The sequence below is a fragment of the Leptodactylus fuscus genome, chromosome 4 (assembly GCF_031893055.1).
Source record: "Leptodactylus fuscus isolate aLepFus1 chromosome 4, aLepFus1.hap2, whole genome shotgun sequence".
Classification (NCBI taxonomy): domain Eukaryota; kingdom Metazoa; phylum Chordata; class Amphibia; order Anura; family Leptodactylidae; genus Leptodactylus; species Leptodactylus fuscus.
In genome coordinates this window covers 137,861,357-137,883,402 of record NC_134268.1, presented here as the reverse complement: position 1 = coordinate 137,883,402, position 22,046 = coordinate 137,861,357, and the positions used below count along the sequence as shown (strand labels likewise).

The 22,046-nt window shown below is 39.8% G+C and overlaps 1 protein-coding gene across 1 annotated transcript in view; it reads right to left on the bottom strand.

The window, feature by feature from the left end:
- RAMP3 (receptor activity modifying protein 3) overlaps positions 1-22,046 on the bottom strand; it is a 129,198-nt gene that overhangs the window by 66,393 nt on the left and 40,759 nt on the right. Inside the window, exon 2 of the mRNA XM_075271165.1 lies at positions 4,841-4,976. Coding sequence (XP_075127266.1) covers positions 4,841-4,976 — 136 coding nt within the window. The remainder of the gene's footprint in view (positions 1-4,840; positions 4,977-22,046) is intronic.

The following is a 22,046-nucleotide window of genomic DNA, read 5'->3' as shown; positions in this document are numbered from 1 at the left end:
GAACCTCGAACATTTTAGTGTTCGCTCATCTCTAATCATAACCAGCTCAAGTCCGGGTACAAACTGGCCTACATTTATGTAACAGTATGAACTTTTAACTGTAAAAGGTGTCTGTGAACGTAATAGCAGGAATGTCTTATGTATTTTGGCTGGCTTTAGCAGAACTTGGGTATTCTTATAATGTTTTAATGCCTGTTCTGTCAATGTACTATTCTTTTTTCTAACAATGAATAATAAGTCATAATAAATACATTTAAAACGTACATTTTATTGCTAAATAGTGCGAAAATACACATGAGGCTAAGTCCCATAAAAAGATCCATAAGACAAAGTCTCATAAATAAACAACATTTGAATATACTTCAGGGATAGCTCATCAATAAGGATCCATTCACATGGAGTAAACGCGCGCTCATTTTGGCACAATACACGTGTAAAGAATACATGTGTATAAATAAGACTCCCATTGACTTCAATGACATTTTTTTACACGTGTACAAAAAAAAAAAAAAACGTCTAAAAACACATCGCGTTTTTTGGCGTGTTTTTTACACATGTAAAAAATGTCATTGAAGTCAATGGGAGTCTTATTTTTACATGTGTATTCTTTACACATGTATTGTGCCAAAATGAGTGCGCGTTTACTGCAAGTGAATGGACCCTAAGCTTTCACTAAGAGCAATGGCGGACACATACAACTGTATAGGAATACATTGCTTTTGTTTGGGGCATGCATGTTTATTCTCTCATCTTTATCTACAATGTCTCCAGCATAGTTTTTCAGTGAATTACCATTTCTCCAATAAGATCATTCTGATCATTTATGCCTCATGTGTAGTGTTTTTTGTTTCATCAAAGGTCTATTTTTCCATTGTCATCCTCTGTATTCTCAAAAAGCAATCAGTACTTCTGCTTCACTTTTTCACTTTCCTATCCACAAAGAGCTAAAGGAAATATTACAGCCCGGAGATCTCTGACCCTTGTTTTTATCCACAAATTAATACATGTCTTTTATCCGTGTTCTAGCGAATGATTTCGCTGCAGATTCTGATTCATGCTTTTTACTCATAAATGTTCCAGGTACGTAAAGGTTGTTTCCTGTCTTTCTATAACAAGCTATCTATAACATGTCAAAAAACACAATGAAAATGCCATACGTGACCATGCAACTGAATGATGCACAAAACCCCCATACAATAGGCTTAAATACTGGAGTGTTAAGTAGTGCTGCTCTCTATGTATTTCCAATAGCACAATAAGCTGAATGTGGACACAGCTGACAGGAGAAGTCCAGGAGACACATTTAATGGTAATGTCTTGACTAAGTGCTTTGACCAACATAATGCGCATTGTGGCCATTTACAATAGGCTACAGTCTGGCATTTCTTTTACTGTAATCACTGTCTATTGTTATTCTTTAAGCCGCACTCTTGTCCATATTATATAGATATTACAAATACAGTTTCGGAATTAATGTCTTTATATCCCTCTGTTCTTTTGACAAGTCTAATTCTCATTCTTACACCCACAATCGGAGTTGTAGGTTTCTTTACAAATCAATTTCCATGATCTGGTGTGCAACTGGATTATCGCTCTTGAGTAACACATTGGGACACATTTTTTATGCCTTGTTTGTCAGTTTTAACAAAAGTTATGAAGCCCTACACTTTTTTGGTCTAAAAAGCCACAAAATAGGGATTTGAGACATTTTGAGCTTATTTGCACAACAATATTGTAACTTTTTGTATTTTAACACCACACTGAATGTGTTTCTTAATATTTATATTTTTGTTCTTGTGCCTTAGCACCAAATAGCAGCACGACAGTTGGGAAACCAATAGTATGTACCTCTAGAATTGCTAGGGCACAATCAAACTTAATTCCCAATGAGTGAAAATGCCTAAAACATAGCATACCATTTAGTAAGTCTATTAAAATAGTTGGAATCAACAACATGCGTAAATATATAAAAATTAAAACGATCTTACAACTTGGCATATCGGATCAAAGGTGCCTTAGAAAGACTACATTACAATATTGTACAATGACTCAGTAAAGTTAAACATAGGAGGAAGATACAATAGAATAATGAAAGTATTACAAAACTTTGTATAACAAGCCCAAACAACAGGGCGAATATTAGGATTCATTTTAGGGATGAAGATAATCTAGAAATCTAGAACTCTGGAGCTAAAGCCTGAGATCAGAGTTCACTTTGGCCAACACAATGAACCCCGTACCTTTATTGCTGCAGGACGATCTCCTGAACAGTCCTGTTACTATGACAGTCAAGAGGCTTTTGAAGACCCCCAGGCCTTTATTAGTAATATAGTTACTGAGGCTGGTCCTATAGGTATATAGCAAAAGGCCCATAGACTACAAAAGTTGTGTTGCAGTCTATGGGACCTACAGTCAAAAGATTTCAGGTTCAAGCACCCTAAGCAAATATAAACATGAACATATTATATATCCCCATGTCTGAAAACGCCCAGTCTACAAATATATAAAATCATTTTCCCCATACAGTGAAGGATATAGCAAGAATAAAAATCATAAGAGATAATTTTGCAAATCAGAACATCAGACATTCCCCCAAATGGTTTAACTAAAATTTACATCTGGCCCTCCATGCTTGTGAGAGGTCACAAAAAGTCCTTCAGACTTTTTGGGCTGGTTTTGTTCATACTTTTTTGGGTCACCATGATGAAAAGATTTGAGCGCCAAGAATATAGAATACAACTGGTTGTAATGTAATAGCTGCTTTTATGGAGGATGATAGACAGAGCGCTTTAGCTCATAGGTAGGCCACACCCTGATCCAGGAAATCATCATTTTTATTCTCTGCATATTTTACTTAATCTGAGATCTGTGAACAAGGAATGCTCAACTTCAGCCTAAGAGCTTATTCAGCTGACAGGGTCATTCTACCATGTTCTAGTCCTTGTATTAATAGCCTGCACATTAACCAGTCTATTCAATGGTCCATGTAACTTGCTGTTTTCTGGGCCAGTTTCATGGATCCCTCAATAGAGTCATGTCTACGAGGGAGCTGTGATTACCCTGTGTTGTATGCTTGGAAAAATATTTTTTCATGGAAAGTTGGACAACATGTTTGTATGAATCTAGGGTAAGCCACTCAAAATCAGTATTTCACCAGTATCTATACCATGGTTGTCAATTCCTGACAACTGTGAAAAAGAAATCTGTGCTTCCTTAAATCTTTTAAAGTTGGTTGAAATGATTGTGATTGCAATTATCATTTTACAGTTTACTATATTCCTATCAATATTCTGATCAATACAATATACTTTTTTTTTTAATTGTTTTCCACTGCACCCATAAAATGTTGTTAGTTTGTGATTATTGGATCATTTGTCCAAAAGAAATAAAAAAGTTGAGAACCCTGTTCTATGGCACATATATGGTTACTGTCTAATCAACCTTTATATACAATATGTCACCCGGCATCTCTGTCCAGAGAACTTTGTATACAGCAGACATTTTCCTATCTTATCTATAAGAGCAGTGGACATCTGCCAATACTACTTGCTTCTCCATGTCCTTCCTGCCTGACTGATTGGCTCAGAGGGGATTTAGGGACAGATCTGAAAAGAAAAAGAGGACAGCTGCATGGTCTGCAGAAGGAATCACTGTTTGTGAATCTCTGGGGGCTTGGTGCATAGTTTGGCACAGGGTAACCCAGGAGGGAGAGGAGGTCCTGACAGCTCACTCTGAGAGAAGACATAGAAGGCCCTGCAGCAGTATCCGCTATGGAGTTCCATCAGAATCCAAAGAAGTTCCCAAGTCTGGATCCCTGGAGTTTCTTGCCATCCACTCCATAAATGTCCTCTGACTTGTAGACTGCAACACCTAGTGTGATCCCAGTCTGGCACCAGGCTTGCTGCAAGTGTTAGTGATTCTATCTTGTAGGAACTTGTACAGTTGTTAGGAAGTTGGAGAGAACTGTTACAGAAAGAATCTTGCCGTGTCAATGAGATTAAAGTGCACTAACATCCACGGCAACTGGCCCCAAGAATTGGACTGTGTTACCCTGTTAGCATCAGTCTTACTCAGTTCACCATCTTTGACCTTTTCCTAATAAACTTGTTAAGTAGTTTTACCCATAATTCGTTTGAGTGTGTACAGAGATAAGGTTGGGGTTTCCCCAAGTTGACCTTTAGCAGAAGAGGAAGATCCTCTTGCATTTTTACAGAACTCCCAGCAAGATTTGGGTGAAGGCCCTATTTGATAGTGATGTGAGAACTACAACACACTCTGCAGAGGTCGGCCAAAAAGGATGTCACATCTGTCATAATGAAGAAGGGCAACAGATGCATTTCTAGTCAATTCTGTGCCAAACAAGAAATCAAATCCATTGGGAAGTCCCTTTATAACATCATTTCGTCACAAATCTACAGTAACCCCTGCTTTTATATTACTTACCTGATCACACACTTGTCCATATAAAGATAGTACATAATGCTGACACTACTCGCTTCACATGTCTACAAATATACTGTATAAGGGTGCATTCACACGGAGGAAAATGGTGAGGAATTTGGTGTGGAATTACAGTGCAGAAAAAGAAGCCTCCCATTGACTTCAATGGGTTCATTTTTCTGCGGGCAGAAAAAGGAACCCTTTGAAGTCAATGGGAGGCTTTTCTCTCAGCGCTGAAATTCCACACCAAATTCATCACCATTCTCCTCCGTGTGAATGGGCCCTAAAGGTTACTGGCATGATCACAGTTTTACACAATGTAAAATAATATTACCATTCTTTACATACACCCTTATAATTTGGAATAAATCATTAAAGATAAGATAAGCCATTGTCTTACGTGATAATGTTGGTCAGGTTACACCATTGGCTTGGCTCCACTTCCATCATGAGTATTTCAAATTCAATACCACATATAGGTAAGGTTTCTATCACAATTGTTTCATTGCAGTTACCTACAGGAGGTTGTAATCCACCTAAAGAATGTCAGAAATTAAAAGAAAATCATCAGAATTTTAAAAGTCAAACTTTTATCAGTCGAGTTGTACAACATTTACTTACATATAATAAATATATATTATATTAAAAATAACATAATATAGGACCTCACGCAGATCAGCTGTTTTGGTAGCCAATGGGCGCTGGAGCTGTGGATGAGGAGTAGAAGCAGTTCTGCTCCACTTAAAGAGGACCTTTCACCATATCCGGGCACATGCAGTGTTATATACTGCTGGAAAGCTGACAGTGCGCTGAATTCAGCGCACTGTCGGCTTTCCCGATCTGTGCCCGGTGTAAAGAGCTTACGGTGCCGGTACCGTAGTGCTCTATGGTCAGAAGGGCGTTTCTGACCATTAGCCAGAGACGTCCTTCTGCCTCGCGGCGCCTATCGCGCTGTGCTGTGGAGCCGGGAGGAACGCCCCCTCCCTCTGCTCACACAGCTCGTCCATAGACGAGTATTATCAGGAGAGGGAGGGGGCGTTCCTCCCCGCTCCACAGTACAGCGTGATAGGCGCCACGAGGCAGAAGGACGTCTCTGGCTAATGGTCAGAAACGCCCTTCTGACCATAGAGCACTACGGTACCGGCACTGTAAGCTCTTTACACCGGGCACAGATCGGGAAAGCCGACAGTGCGCTGAATTCAGCGCACTGTCAGCTTTCCGGCAGTATATAACACTGCATGTGCCCGGATATGGTGAAAGGTCCTCTTTATTAAGTAATAGGAGGGAAGCTGCAGTTTCCCCAGCCCCATCGCTTATACAGTGGACAGGGCTGAAGCTCTCCACCTATTACTTGAATAGTAACAGAGCCGATTTTGCTCTCTATCCCCTGCAGCAGCTTTCTGTATCCAGAGACTCCTGGGACAGTTGATCTGTGAGAAGTACTTTTGTCAGAACCCTACAGATCAGATACTGATGACTTATGGAAAACTCTTTTTAAAAATCCTTCAGATCATCTAAAACGGAATTTCATGTATTGATTTGTACTGCTATTTCTTTGTGAGTGATGGAGATCTGGTCTCTGGGACCCCCACCTATCTTCAGAATGAAAGAGCTGCCGCCCTGATATAGAACAGATATGACAAACATATTAAGACACATTTCTTATTTTTTATTAATATTTATCATCATTGTAAAGTGGGCTAAACTAGTCAATTTCATTGACCAAAATTTAACCCATTTGCACTCTATGCTGTACATACCGGTAAGTAGGGAACACAGGCAGTTGGAGGGGCTCTGCCTGTATCCATCACTCTACTACCATTAAAGGGATCTTATCATTAAAATTAATTTTTTTCTCACTAACACGTCGGAATAGCCTTAAGAAAGGCATATTCTTCTCCTACCTTTAGATATCTTCTCCGCACCACCATTCGGTATAAATCCCGGTTTTCGTTGGTATGCAAATGAGTTCACTCGCAGGACTGGGGGCGGGCCCCAGCACTCAAACAGTACTGGGGGCATCCCCAATGCTGCGAGAAAACTATCCAGCGCAGCCTTCATCTTCTTCAGGAGCGGGTTCTCTTCGCATCTTCTTCCGGTGGTGGCTTCAAACTTCTAGGCCTCAGGCAGCCGACTGCACATGCCCACCAGCAATAAGAAAGTGGCCGTTTACAATACGGTGTAAGCAGCCATTTTCTTGTGGCTGCTGGGCAGGTGCAGTCAGCTTTGTCCTAGGCCAAAGGCCTATAAGTTTGAAGCCAACCCCCCGGAAGAAGACACGTGAAAAGGCCATTCCTGAAGAAGATGGAGGCAGCGCTGGAGAGTTCTCTTGCAGCACTGGGGACACCGTCAATGCTGTTTGAGCGTTGGGACCGCCCCCAGTGCTGCAAGAGAACTCATTTTCATACCGACGAAAACCGGGATTTAGGGGGGCAACACAGTGGCTCAGTGGTTAGCACTACAGCCTTGCAGCGCTGGAGCCCTGGGTTCAAATACCCGCCAGAAGCAACATCTGCAAGGAGCTTGCATGGAGTTTAAATTTCAAATTTCCACTAAGCTGCTTATTATTTGATGTTACTTTTTAATACCCTACTAAGCACAACCCGATATACAATTGATCACCATGGTCCAGATCAATGGTTTTCACATCTTTGTGAGAAACATTTACTTTATACCCTTATTTTACAAGTGCAATGACTGATACTGATGGAGGCACTCATTGAAATTGCAGACGCCCCAAGGAGAGAATGGTAAGCTGCATTCAGTACTCACCATTCTGCTCGCTACTTCCTCTCTGCTCAGGGTGCTGCTGTGACAACAACATTAAGGGGGCATTATATTACATGCTATATGGGAGGTCACTGTAGGGGTCTTTTAATTAAATGTGGAAGCCATTATACTATATGTGGGGATCATTATATCAATTGTAGAGGCACTGCGGGGGGCCACTATATTACATGTGGAGTAAATGGGGGGTCACTATATGTGGGGGCACTGAGGGTACCATCATACTACATGTGGAGGCACTGAGGGGGCCATTACATAATTGTTGATAGAGGCTCCAAATAAAACCTTATTTTGTTAATATAAGTTGGTACTTTGGGGGGTACTTGGTTCGGACATTTTCTCATCAGGGGGTAATTTTCTTGAAAAGGTAGAGAAACACTGGTTTAGATGCTCTTTGTGGATTACATTTATTAGCACTATGTATTAGTATTACTTGTATTCTATTAATGTGAGTCTAAAGTTAGTCTGATTTAATTCTGAGACAATATTTTGTAACACCTCTCCCTGAAATGCTCAATGAACTGAAAGCAAGAAACAAAAACAGTTGTCTCTTGGGTCAATTATTGACATCCAGGGCTGAAAAGAGGAATTAGTGCATATAATTATAAATAATAGCTGTTAAAGAATTGGACTAAACTGCAATTAACCATACTAAGTTTTTATAATAAAATTAGAGAATAACATTTCCTAAACATTATAAAACACAATACAGCATTTTGTTTTACTGTACAGGAATGAGTGATCTCATAAAAGTGACTTATCCTTCATAAAACTTCCAAGTGCAATTTAAAGCACATTGTAAGTATTTGGCAACAAACTATTGCCCAGATGTAAATGAAGGATATTGCAAGCACAAAAGAACTTGAAGACAATGCTGCGGAAAGGAAATGTGCAGGCTATAAAAAAACAAAACCCCAAAAAGCAAACAACTAAAATCCACTCGCAGAAATAGGCAAATTTTGGATGAAGTCCATTAAGCTGAGCTGCGAACAGGTTTCACATACATTAGTGCAGCTGTTTGTGTGTTTTGTATGTAAAAACATATCGCCAAATGGGAATTATTTTTGGACCAGTGTCCATTCAGTGATTCAGTCCATTCAATGTGCAACATGATGCACTGAAACAAAAACTATCTAAATGTAGGCACGTCCACATGTGATTGCTCACAACACCACATATTGAGTCAGGAGGAATTTTTGTAGTATAATTTCATCATTGGGGACATGGATATTGATTGGATACGGAACATGAATAGAGGTTTAGTTCAGTATATTGCCACCCGCAGGTGGACACTATCTAACCGAAATGTGTGTTTTAGTGACTACCCTCCGGAAGGTAATACAGACAGATTATTTATTATATATGTTGTATTGACTAATAGATTAATATACCACAATTTAAATTATTATTAGCTGCCTAAGATATGTTGGTAAATTAACATGTATTATTCTTCAAAGAACACCATAAAATGATTGCATTTAAAGTACTTTTTACTGCCAGAAGACTCAAATCCCTCAACCTTCTATAGAACAATATACAACTGTGTCTTTTCTTACTTGTCTCCCTGAGGAATATATTACATTTTTTGTCCTTAATATCTGCTTGAACAATTATAATTTTTTTCTCCAGTCTTTTAAAAAACATTTTGCCTGTCAAATGAATCTCTGTCAAACTTGTCCTCAATTTCCAGTGTTTCAGAGCTTCATTGTGACATTTTCATATTCCTGATCACTGAGGTGTAATATGAGTTGCATTAAATTTAAAGCTTGTGCTTCTGTCACTGTACGACTTAAGTGAATTTATGGTCTAAAAACAGATATATTTTGATCAGTAAGTTGGGTGTCCCTGTGTTTGAATGTCTTCACATCCTTATGGTTACACTGTTTAAAGAACACGCAGACATTCTCTCTGCATTCAAAGCTGCCACTTCGGAACTTCGGACTTTGTGTTTACATCCATACTGGTCTCCATTCTGTAGAATAATATGATATGGAGTGCTAGCACACTTTGAAATTTAATCTGGGTTTTATCAAATGGTGTGCTCATACTATCAGAAACAGTCTACGTGTAAACCTAAGAGGAAGTTGGTACTACCCCAATTACTTCCATAGATTCATGAGACTTCCACAAACACAGAATGACTCCAAGGTGCTCAAATCCAGGATCCAAATATCCAACACAAACCAAAGAAGGGCTTATCACTCACAATACTTTATTAAAGCAGTTGTCCAGGATAAGCTTTTTTTTTTTTATTTGCAAGGGGCCCGGAGAATATAAAAAAAAAACAAAAAAAAACATACTCCCCTGTGCCTGGTGGTCCGTTGTCTCTCACCACCATCCTGCTGCTCCTGGGGTCTTTTTCTACTGAGGCCAATTTTTTCACCTTCCTTGCAAAAAAAAATGCTTATCCTGGACTAACCCTTAAGGCTGTGCAAGCTTTAAATACATGCTGGTCACATCCTCAGCCATAGCCCATTTCGAGCTACATGCGTAAGTTCCTGGCCAAATGGCAAGGTCTGTATGAGATTCTGGAAAACGTGTCTGGATCTCACAAGGAGTTATTAGCATATATCATTATCAGATGATGCCAAGTAGAAAACTGCATTTTCCACTCCAAAGGAGTTGTTTCATTATGTGGTAATGCCATATGGGTTACATGGAGCACCTGCTACATTTCAGAGGTTAATGGATCTAATCTTACATTTTGTGAATACAAAGCCATTTACCTTGATGATGTGGTTTATTTTTAATTTGTACTGGAAAAATCACCTCTATAAGTACATGCTATATAAGTGATGCAGGCATTATCATAAACCAAGAGACGTGTGACGTAGGCCTAGGGGAGGCAAAGTACCTGGAATATGTCATTGGTAAATGGTTTCCATACTGGCCTAAGCCATTAACCAAGTCAGGGCTTTTCATGGTATCTTTGGTTATTACCAGTGGTTTGTGCTACATTTTTTTACTTAGTTGCAGCACCATTGACTGATCTAACAAATGGTGGTAAGTCAGCCATGATGAAATGGAAGAGGAAGCTTTTTAAAGCCTAAAGTCTGCTCTTTGTTTAACAGGCAATACTCATCTTCCCCGACTATAGGAAAGAGATTTTGGCTCAAACAGACGCTTCTGATTCAGGGCTGGCAGCAGTTCTGTCACAGGTCATAAATGGGGAAGAATGGATAATGTACCTGAGCAGAAAGTTATCTCCCACAGAAAAAACTACACCATTGTATAAAGAGTTTATAGCCACAAGGCAAGCATTAGAATTTCTCTAATATTATGAATGGCTTGGTCAAAAGTTTGTGTTGGCGATACACCAGTCTCTTCTGACTTGAAACAGAACAAAGGGAGGGAGATACTAAAGTGATGAGGTGGATTCTCTCTATAAAATCTCTCGGTGGAGCATAGACTGGGAAAAGTACAAAGGAATACTGACGTATTATCCAGAATTCATTGTAGGATATAAAAGTGAAGGGGGAAATTTAGCACGTATGTATGGTAAAGTACTGCAAGCGACGTATATCTCTTCCAGAATGCTCAGTAGGCTGTGGTAAAAAGATCCAGAATCCGTCTTGTCTCAGAATAACATAGGTGCTGAGACACTGAACTTAAAGAGGACCTTTCATCAGATCGGGCACAGGCAGTTTTATATACTGCTGGAAAGCTGACAGTTTGCTGAATTCAGTGCACTATCGGCTTTCCCGATCTGTGCCCGGTGTAAAGCGCTATCGGTCCCGGGACCGTAGCGCTTTAGTGTCAGAAGGGCGTTTCTGACACTTAGCCAGGGACGCCCTTCTGCCCAGCAGCGCCTATCACGCTGTACAATGTGAGAGGGAAGGAACACCCCCTCCCTCTGCTCACACAGCTCGTCCATAGACGAGTATTATCAGGAGGAGAGGGTTCCTCCCCACTCCACAGTACAGCGCAATAGGCGCTGCTGGGCAGAAGGGTGTCCCTGGTTAAGTGTCAGAAACGCCCTTCTGACTGTAAAGCGCTATGGTCCCGGGACCGATAGCGCTTTACACCGGGCACAGATTGGGAAAGCCGACAGTGTGCTGAATTCAGCGCACTGTCAGCTTTCCAGCAGTATATAAAACTGCATGTGCCCGATCTGATGAAAGGTCCTCTTTAAGGAACAGACAAGGACAGGTCATGGAATTGGAATGTGTTTAGGGACATGCAAAGGGTTTACCTGTATCTAGCTGTATCAGTCAGAAGGGCCAGCCATAGACATAGCATAGGTGCTGAGAGATTTTCCTTAAAGTATTGTATGGTCTGGATTTTTTATGTTAGACCGTGTTCTAACTGGCTGCCGTTAATGAATAGCAAGAGTGGCACATGGGGAACACACAGATTTCTCATATGCCGCCCATGCACCGGTCATGCTTCCTTGGCTCCTTTCATTCAATGAATGGGAACTGCATGGGATCAGGGCCATATATTCAAACAAGAATAGGAACTGTTCCATATTTTGCAGCCTTTACTGTTGGCTCACACACGACTCTGTAATTCACGATCATGTGTACCTGCCCATACAAATTAATTGGTCAATGTGCTATTCAAGAAAAACCCAGACAGCAAACTTACCATTCATATTGTTGTGTGCAAGAGCTTATAGACTGCATGTCTTGTGCTGGCTGTGTAAGCCTGATCCATCTGTGTATTGTGAATCACCTAAGTGAGGTAACTTCTGGTTAGTTAGTGCAGATGGGCAGGTATTTTGTCTTCTGTTCTTTTGCTGTGGATTGTACAAGTGACTGTTAAATGTGGATTGCACTATGCTGATACTTTACAAATGTTCTTAGACTTTTTAACTGCTGGAGTCTGTGACATGTGTCATGTACAGATCATGACAATCCTTTCATATTCATGGTATCTGCAATCAGTAATTCTGACTCATTCCTGTAAAATGAACTATCCAAGAGCTATCCAAAATCTGTTTTTCTAGTGATTTAGCTATTTTTAACTTCACAGCTAATATAAGCAAATTCTTTTTTCCTCTGACACACTATATATATATATATATATATATATATATATATATATATGTGTGTGTGTGTGTGTGTGTGTGTGTGTGTTTTGTACTACTAGTTTTCTACTGTTTTTGTAATATGCTGTTATGCATGCTTCAGTTTTTTCATGCACCACTTGCCTTTCCATTCAGTCATTTTGATTGACAGTATACAGCAATACCTTGTCTAAGTTCTGATATTTCCTGTCTTTTTTTAGAAATACTCTTCTGTACGTTCTCTCATCTATCTCTTTCCATTAATTTCAAAGACAAGTCACCTGTCACTAACAAGATGACCTCTCTGCTCAGTAATGTGGAGATATTCATTAAGGTGTAAAACAGCTAATGAAGAGACGGGCATAGCTGTATGAGGAATAACTTCTGTGATCATTATCTGGTAACAAAATTACCCATCTATAAGACTGGATAATACCTTGTAGACACTGTAGTAGAAGATTTTTAATTTTATGATAAATCATTTTCTACAGCAGGATCCATCTGTCACATTGAGTCAGATTCACACCTTTTGTGATACTCGGCAGAGAATCTATGTCCAATGCTCTGTCAAGTGTGACAGTTATTGGGTAGCTTCATGTTCCTCAGTGGTTTGTAAGAGGAGAACTGAAGGAATGAGCCACTTCTTATCTGCTTTGATATTCCATGTTCACCTTAGATCATTTTAATGCACTTGACTTTAGCAATTATTTCATGTTGGACAATTAAATACGAATTTTTTATTTCAATTTACTTATTAAGATTTATCCTGGAGGATATTTATCAAGCTAGAGACAAAGGTGTAAATGTATTTTTGAACTCATTAAATGAACTTATCACATGAAAAATCATAAGAAGAAAATGTTTTAATTGACTTCCTTTTCAATTATACATACTCATTTATTCAGCCATGTTCATCCTTGTTTACACATAACTATAAAATCCACAAAAATACCAAATATTAGGCTTATCTTGAAATTCATATCTGCCTGTGAGGTGAACTAGCTTTCCGTAAAAACATTTTTATTGTTTTTACATATAAACATCAAAGTTAACATACGAAAGAATGCAAAGCTATACATAGTTGTAGGTATAAGCAGTTGATGAATATCAAGAAGTCGTTAGAGTTTATGACAAAGAAGGAATATAAGTAACAGACAAGTATATAGAATAGAAACATGTTTAAGGACATGCTAAGGGGCTACCTATATCAAGCTGTATCAAGCAGGAGGGCCAGCCCATTGACAAATCCAGTTAGGATACATTCACATGGAAGAAAATGGCGCTGAATTTGGTGTGGATTCCGCGTCAGATTCAGCGCTGAAAAAAAAAGGCTCCCACTGAGTTCAATGAGTTCCTTTTACTGCTAGCACTCCAATCATTTAAAATATTTAGGTATAAAGATAGGAAAATCACTTGATCACGTGTATCAATTTAACTACATTCTGCCACATGCCAATTAATAAGCTTCATTGGGGCATGTCACAAAGAAATGATCAAAATTATTAGTTTCTCCTAATTATTATACCAGCTTCAAGCCTTCCATTGTTACTTAAAGGGGTTTTCCCACCTCACATACTCATCAGTCTTTACTGATGTAAAATCTTCTTTCTTCCTGGTTTCTTGCATCATATGGTGGGCGGGGTTTCACATGACACCTGTCGTTTAGCTCCGCCCCCAAATTTACGTGTAGCTCCACCCACCCATATTGGACTATGAAGTACAGGCAGCAGCAACTCCATTCTGTGTTACATACAGAGACTGCCTGTCTCTGCCATAATGAACACAATTGAATTAGCTAGCCTGATAACTGGGAGAACAGAAGAAATGAAAGCAGCTCCTCTCCCCTATCTGCTAACAGGAAGCTAGGTCAGATGTGTGGTGTAGACACAGGAATAGCTAGAAACACAGGCTCACTCCCCTGCACTTAGTCCCTCCTCCCTCCCCTCTGAGAGCAGCAGATACATCACTTGACTCATGAGTAGCTAAGTCAGGGCTGTGGCCACAAAGAATTGAATAAAGTAAGATAGTGGACAAACAAAGCAGTTTTGCTGAAGCAATGTATTTAGGAAAAGTCTTACATCCACATTAACAAGCAGTATAGATAGGAACAACCCCTTTAAACATGTAGACATATTGAAACTGTGCTCTTTATTTATCTGTTTCATTTGGCCTGAGAAAAGCCTGGTGAATTTAATGCTGAGTAAGGTGGACAATAGCCTTAATCTCTCCTATAAAATCTATATAATGTCTGGTTTCATGGCTTTAGTCATTATTTCCATCTAGAATTAGAGCATGGGGAGCCTCGCCCTGGGACTTGAGTCCTGCTACAATACAAAACTGCTAAACTGGGGTGCCACCTGACAACGTCAACATTATGGAACACAATACTTGCAGGGAAAGAGCTTCACAGTGTTTGTGGTTTGGGTTATTTAATTTATAAGCGTATTCCTCTATTTCCAAATGGCAGAGAAAGCCGATTTCCTTAACTAATAGAGGCATGGAATCTTCCAAATGCATAACCTCATGAATGTAAGATCAAAAATGATGACTTACTCCTGCAGAACTAAGGGCAAAACTGGGTTTCACTGCCAAACACTTTTTTACATTTTGTACGGATTCATTCTTTTTGTACCTCTAGACTTAAAGATATGACTAAAGAAGCTACCATAGGGTATGTATTATGAACTTAGATAGAGCTCTGAAAGACAAATTCCTCTGGATAGAACCTTAAAAATATTTGAGGCATAGGAAAAGTGAATTCAGGACCCTCCTATAGGATTAGGCAATACCTAAAACCAAAAATAACAGTATGGAATAAGAGAGGCAATACCGTCCCCAGACTATAGCCAAGTTTTCAAGCAGATGGAGGGATTAGGGGTAAATAAGTTTACACATAGGGATAAGAAACAAAAAGACTAACCGACAAATTGTCTAAAGCACGTTTGGACCATTCTCGGATGTCACACTTTTGTACACACTGTTGAGTTTTAGGGTGCATGCACACTACGTAACGCCGGGCGTGTATGAGAGCCGTACACGCCGGCATTACAGCAGACTGCCGAACACTTTCCATTCACTTCAATGGGAGCGCTCGTAACAGCGGCGTTTACGAGCGCTCCCATTGAAGTGAATGGGAAGTGTTCGGCAGCCCTGCTGTAACGCCGGCGTGTACGGCTCTCATACACGCCCGGCGTTATGTAGTGTGCATGCACCCTTACTCTGTTATAGATTGTGTTAATGATTTCTCTTATGGATACAAGCCTATCTTTCTGCTTATTATCCTGTCAGTAAGAGGTATAGATGTACCTGAGCTGTTTAAAGTTTAAAAACTCAAAAATGTTATTAATATTGGTAATTGAAAGAATTGTGAAGAGCCAAAAGGAGCGGTATCTGAAACCACAATGTACAAAGGCAACACTAATGTTTTGCCAGTTTAACATTCAATGGATTCTCTAAGCTCCTTAGTGAGATGCTATTGTATACCTGTCATTCAGGGCATATTGTTCCAGCTTCTGGACTGGCTGTAAAGCATTACCTGACTCAGGCAAAATATGCTAAGAGATTGACAATATGTGACATGAATAACGATTTATATTGAAAATCTACAAAGGACAAATGCAAAAATTACCAAGTATAATGAATTATTAATAACTATTTTCATTTATGTAAATGATGTAAGCAAGGCTATGCTTACTCAGAAAAGGTTTGTGTACAGATAATTTAGATTTCTGACAAAGATTAACCAGCAAATCTGCCTGGAGAATCGGCCAATTGTAATGCAATAGAGATATTCTGGGACTTTTCAATGTGAAACTGCAGCAATAATGAAAGAGCCCCCAAGAGCTGAATAGCATCTGGGGACACATGGTGGCACAGGCCCACAAATAGTTAAAAGTCATATTTTAATTAATTAATTAAATAATTAATTAATATTTGATGGTTGATAATATAAAAGTTAGTGGAATTTAAGTGATTCAGCCCTGTTTTTTTTTATCTCCCCCGTTTTATGAGGTGATGTGTCAAAGTGGTGCTTACCTAGAGAGGTCAAGCCAGGTCAGCTGTGCCGTGCATTGGACAGCTGTTTGAAAATGGCGGGAATTATGGATATATAAAGGCATGCCAGCTGTTCAGTGCTGTCAGTCATCGTGGATCAACTGGAAGAAGAAGAAGCAAGCAGCCCGCCCTCCCGCCCTAATGTTTGGACTCACAGTGCCTCTCGCAATGTTTTATTGGTTGGGTGTTAGTCTCCTTGCGATTACAGGGAGGACTGCAGTTTTTAAGCGTATACTTATACATATAATGTTACGCTGCTACAGGACTCCTAGTCAACTGGTGCATGAAGACCCTTCCTTTTTGAGGCTCTGCTGGAGAGGATGCGGCGGCGTGGGTTCGTTTATGCATTTATGGTGGGACTGTCCTCCGATTTTAGAGTTTTGGGTGGCGGTGTTTCGCTTCATATCCTCCATTGCTGGCCTTGTCATACATCCTTCCCCTAGCCTAGCTCTTTGTTTTCTAGACACTGGCCTTTTTCCTTCGCGCACGCAGGTAGTGTTGGGACAAATAGTGCTGGCAGCTCGATCTATGATTGTCCGTCGATGGAAGTCCGCACTTTGCCTAACCATTAGTGAACTGATCCACCATGTTGACCTAGCCTTCACCCTATAGCGTATGCTAGCCAGTAAAAACCACACTATCCTTAGTTTTTGCTCCAAGTGGTCTCTCTGGTCCTCTCATATGGAATCTAGGAAGCCTCCCTCCCTCTTTCAGCCCCAGACCCTCCCCGCTTCGGCTCCCTGACTGCCCACTAGTGTTGGCTGGTATTATGTTTCTCTCTTTGGTGTGCCTGATAGCTATTACCTGCTTGCCCTGCAGTGACTTGACACATTTTGCCTCTGATTTATGCAGCTCCGACATTTACCCAGGTATATTGTTCTTGTTCTAGTTGTGAATTTTTGTTTTTCTGTGTTCTCCCTTCCCCCACCTTTACTTGCTCCCTCTCCCTTCTCCTTCTCCCTGTCTTTAACTTCACCCACTTTCTCTTCTACACCTGTGTTAACATGTAACTGCGTATTTCATACATGTTTTGTTCATGACTTTGGATTTGAAGAGAGGGGCGCTGTTTCTACGCTCCCCCCATCTTTACCCAGTGTTGTATTGGTTCCTTTTTTTTTCCCTTCTGCATATATTGTAAAACCTTCTTTTTCTCTTTATAAAAATCAGATTTAAAATAAATGTATACTTCCTTTGAGGATTATTTACTATTGGTTTTGAGAATTTTTTATGCGTTATTTATTTTAAGTGTTTTATTGATTATTTCTTAATAAAGTTTTATTTAATCCTTGGTAACCCTCAATAAAACAATGCGGCCAAAATCTTTCCACAAATTAAATTGTTGTGTTGTCTTCATTTTATATTTAGTAGTTGAGATAGTATTGTTAAGTATTTATGAGTTGGGTCTTGTGCCACCATGATCATTCTGTTCAAGGGGCAACCGTTTTCACAAACCCCTCATAGATTAAAGTGTATGGAGTAATCTGTGAAAATACATAAATAGAGCACGACCTATATGTTGACAGTCAATTGCAATGGACCCGCAAAATATTAGTCATGTGCATAAATGCCATTCACAGACATTGAAATTTATGCAGCCATTTTTTAATGTTGTGTGTATAGGGTTAGAATAGAAAGAGCTAATTATATTGTTTTCACACAAAACTGTTTGTAAAAGGGTCAGGCAATAAGGGACATCCACCCACCGGTTTGTTTTTTGGTAGACAAACATTTTACTGTACAATTCCACATATATACACTGCAGGATGACTTTTTAGCACTTCTAGCACCAGTTCAGTATTTAGCATCTCAGGCCAGTTACAATCTCGACTTACTTCATACAGAGGATTACTCTGACAGCCTGGGATGTTTACAGCCTGTGATCTCCTGTCACGCCATTGTCGGCTGTTACACGTGAGGCCCTTTCCAGACACAGTGACACTCAGAATTTCTGCTATAGTTGCTAAACTTTACACCTTTCATGTAGAGACTCTGTTCCGTGCTCTTATTTGCCTGATCTAGGATCCCACAGTCATCATTTGATCCACATAACATGATGTTTAGTTGTCTGAGACCTTATCTGTCCCTATACATATGGCAGCTGCTAATCCAGCTGTCACTAACTGCTCACTATCTCTCCAGCACCAGCCAGTCAGAGATGTGCACAGATCATTGGAAAATTCCCTGCATGGACATATATCTAAAATATAACATGCCTGTCAGTTACTGAAAGGGAACATCAGATGGAATTCTGTTTTAATGCAGGAGACTATGCAGTAAATTCCCATTCCTATTTTATTGGTGTCTGACGCTAGCATGATCTAGAAAACCGTGATGAATTGATACAACAAGTAGATTGGAAAATTGTGTCTAACATTTGTCTATCAATAGTCATCTGAAAGTGGACAACTCCTTTAACTTCACACTTAAGGTATTTTCACATCTGCATTGGAGGTCCATTCTAAAATCATATATGAAGAAGGCCTGCAAATACAACTTTTTACCTTGCTTTTTGGGTTATTCCCATTCTATCCCTATCTAAACTCCTTAAATACATTGCTTTAGAAATGTTGCTTTATTTACCAGTTATGTTAGATTATTCCTCCCCATTGTTTACACAGTGCTGTCAAGGTACCCAGCCTGGACTGTTCTTACCTAGTATCTCGGATCTGATGACATGGCTCATTGCTCTCTGTAGGGGAGGGGAGCTGATTTCTCAGATCATGCTCAGAGCTGTTATCTCCTGCTCTTAGTCTGGGCAATCGGGTCAGTTAATTGCAGTTTGCTGATAAAAGCTCAGACATTAGGGGCAACATGGTGGCTCAGTGATTAGCTTTGCAGTCTTGAACCACTGGAGTCCTGGGTTCAAATTCTCCCAGGACCAACATCTGCAAGGAGTGTGTAAGTTCTCCTGTGTTTGCGTGGATTTCCTCCCATTCTACAAAAGACATACTGATAGGAGAAAAAAAATGACATTGTTGTCCCTATATGGGGCTCACAATCTATATTTAAAAAAAAAAAAAAAAAAAAAAAAAAAAAAGCTCAGACAGTGTCTGTTATCTCTATGTAAACACAAAGATAACAATTGAGTTTACTGCAAGTCTTTTGGCAGGTTGCAAGTTTTTTTTTCTCCAAACCTATATAATGTAATATACATTTACTGTGCATATCATTTAATCTGCATTTATATTAGATTTCTAGCAATCATAGTAATCTAGTAATAATAAATAGTCTCTCATGGTAAAAGTCATGTCTATATTTACTGAGGTACTTTATAGTGTCCTGTCCATTAAACAAAGAAAGCCATCCCACCAGCTTACTGAAGAATACAGGAAGTGAGAAGATGTGACAGCAAGCAAAGCCCCTTTTAAAGAGGACCTTTCACCATTTTGCCCACAGGCAGTTCTATATACTGCCGGAAAGTTCAGCGCACTGTCGGCTTTCCCGATCTGGGCCCAGTGTGAAGAGCTTACGGTCCGGTACCGTAGCTCTTCTATGGTCAGAAGGGCGTTTCTGACAGTCAGTCAGAGACGTCCTTCTTCACAGCACAGCCAATTGCGCTGTGCTGTGAGAGCCGGGAGGAACGCCCCCTCCCTCCCTGACAATGCTCGTCTATGGACGAGTACTGCGAGCAGATGGAGGGGGCGTTTCTCCCCGCTCACACTGTACAGCACGATTGGCTGTGCTGTGAAGAAGGACGTCTCTGACTGACTGTCAGAAACACCCTTCTGACCATAGAAGAGCTACGGTACCGGGACCGTAAGCTCTTCACACTGGGCCCAGATCGGGAAAGCCGACAGTGCGCTGAACTCAGCGCACTGTCAGCTTTCCGGCAGTATATAGAACTGCCTGTGGGCAAAATGGTGAAAGGTCCTCTTTAATCATAGAGAAAACTGCAGATACTCAACAGACACTATTATCATCAATTGGTTTCATTGTTTTCTATCATTAATTCATTCTTCTGTTTCCACAATAAAACAGAAGACTGTATTTAAATGACACAGATGTGAACACAATCTTAACTAGTTAAATGAACAATTGCAGCAAACTGTAACTTGACTGTTGCAGTGTTACAAGTTACATTGCAGCAAACTATCAGAGTTCAAGTTAGAATTTGCTACATCTGTATTCTTAAAAATCTGCTAAACTAATTTCTGTTACAGTCTGAATTCACTTTGTAGGCATCTTTGTAGGCATTTAGTACTATATGTAGGCATGTAGGCTTTTAGTATTATATATATATATATATATATATATATATATATATATATATATATATATACACATATATTTATTTTTGTCACGGTTATTCACTGGAAACTAACAGTAAATGTAAATGGACAATCGAAAATAAATGCTATTACAATTTTAGAAAGTAAGGATTGACCCTTCTTCCTACCCTAAAGAAATACTCTACAAGGCCACTATTCTTAAAAGGCAGGATAATGATCACAAACAATAAAAAGTGATATCTCGCATTACAGAAATAGTACAAAGGACTCTAATGACAAACACAAGTTAAGACGTTTTTTCATTGCTTGTAACAATGCCGACCAATCAACACTTTATAGAGATAAACTGATTACCTACAAAAACAGACTGAATACTCGGAGACCATGGAAAAGGAAATGATTCACTAGACAAAGGTTACATCTCAGCCAGTTCCAAGGAAGTGTTAAAAGAGCAATACACTTCAGGATGTCCTTGACTTCTTTGTGGCAGTTTGGCTATTCAGTTACATACTGTAAAATGATGTATGCAGATGGCTTTTAGCTTTTGCACTACAGTATTTAGAAAGTTGGATGTGTTTTTGTGATTTTCTTTTCTTTTCTATGGGGGAAAGGTCAAGGAGTGAGTGATTTTCACAATCCCTGCTACCTTTATTATTTCTTTCATGCAGCAGACTCATACAAATGCAAGATAACATTAGGAAGTGTGCTACATGTCTAAGGTTGGTATTAGAATATGAATAGTTTTTCCTTAAAGAGCACTGATCGGCTACAAAACGGACCCATTGGCGCTTATGCGTACCGACAAGATTTCACAGGCTGATGCAGATGTCATGCAGGAAAAATGATATAAAGTGATTGTTCTCCTCACATATCCTTTCACTGTGATTTTTTTTGCCCTGCTGAAAACAGCAGATGAACCTATAAATGAGAAAATTCTCTTTTATTGGGTGATTGTTGGATCTATTAGACTAGCCAGTTGTAGGAAATGGCTGCTAAATTACCGTCTAATTGAGTCTTAACATGTTCACCAAAACCATATTTTGTGTACTGACCATGACTTTCACCATGTATCATATCCTAGAGATACATTCAGAATTTGCAATTGTGATATCTAAGGAGATTTTTGGACACAGCCAGATATGTTTTAGGGCTAGTTCACACGGGGACATGGACGCTGATTTTGACAGCAGATTTTGCGGCCAAATCAGCGTCCATACAATGTCCACACTATGTGAACTGCTCCCGTCCACACTATGTGAACTGTTCACCTCCGCTGTCGGCTCAAATGAATGAGCCGACATGAAGGGCGCTGCGGCTGGGCGGAAGCCGCGGCTCATCGCGAGCGGCTTCCGCCCGAAAGATAGGTCATGTCACTTCTTTTTCTGCTAGCGAGCTAGCAGAAAGAAAAAAGCGAGCAGTTCACATAGGGATACATTGTATGGACGCTGATTTGGCCGCGAAATCAGCTGTCAAAATCAGCGTCCATGTCCCCGTGTGAACTAGCCCTTACAGTCATGCACCATGCATTC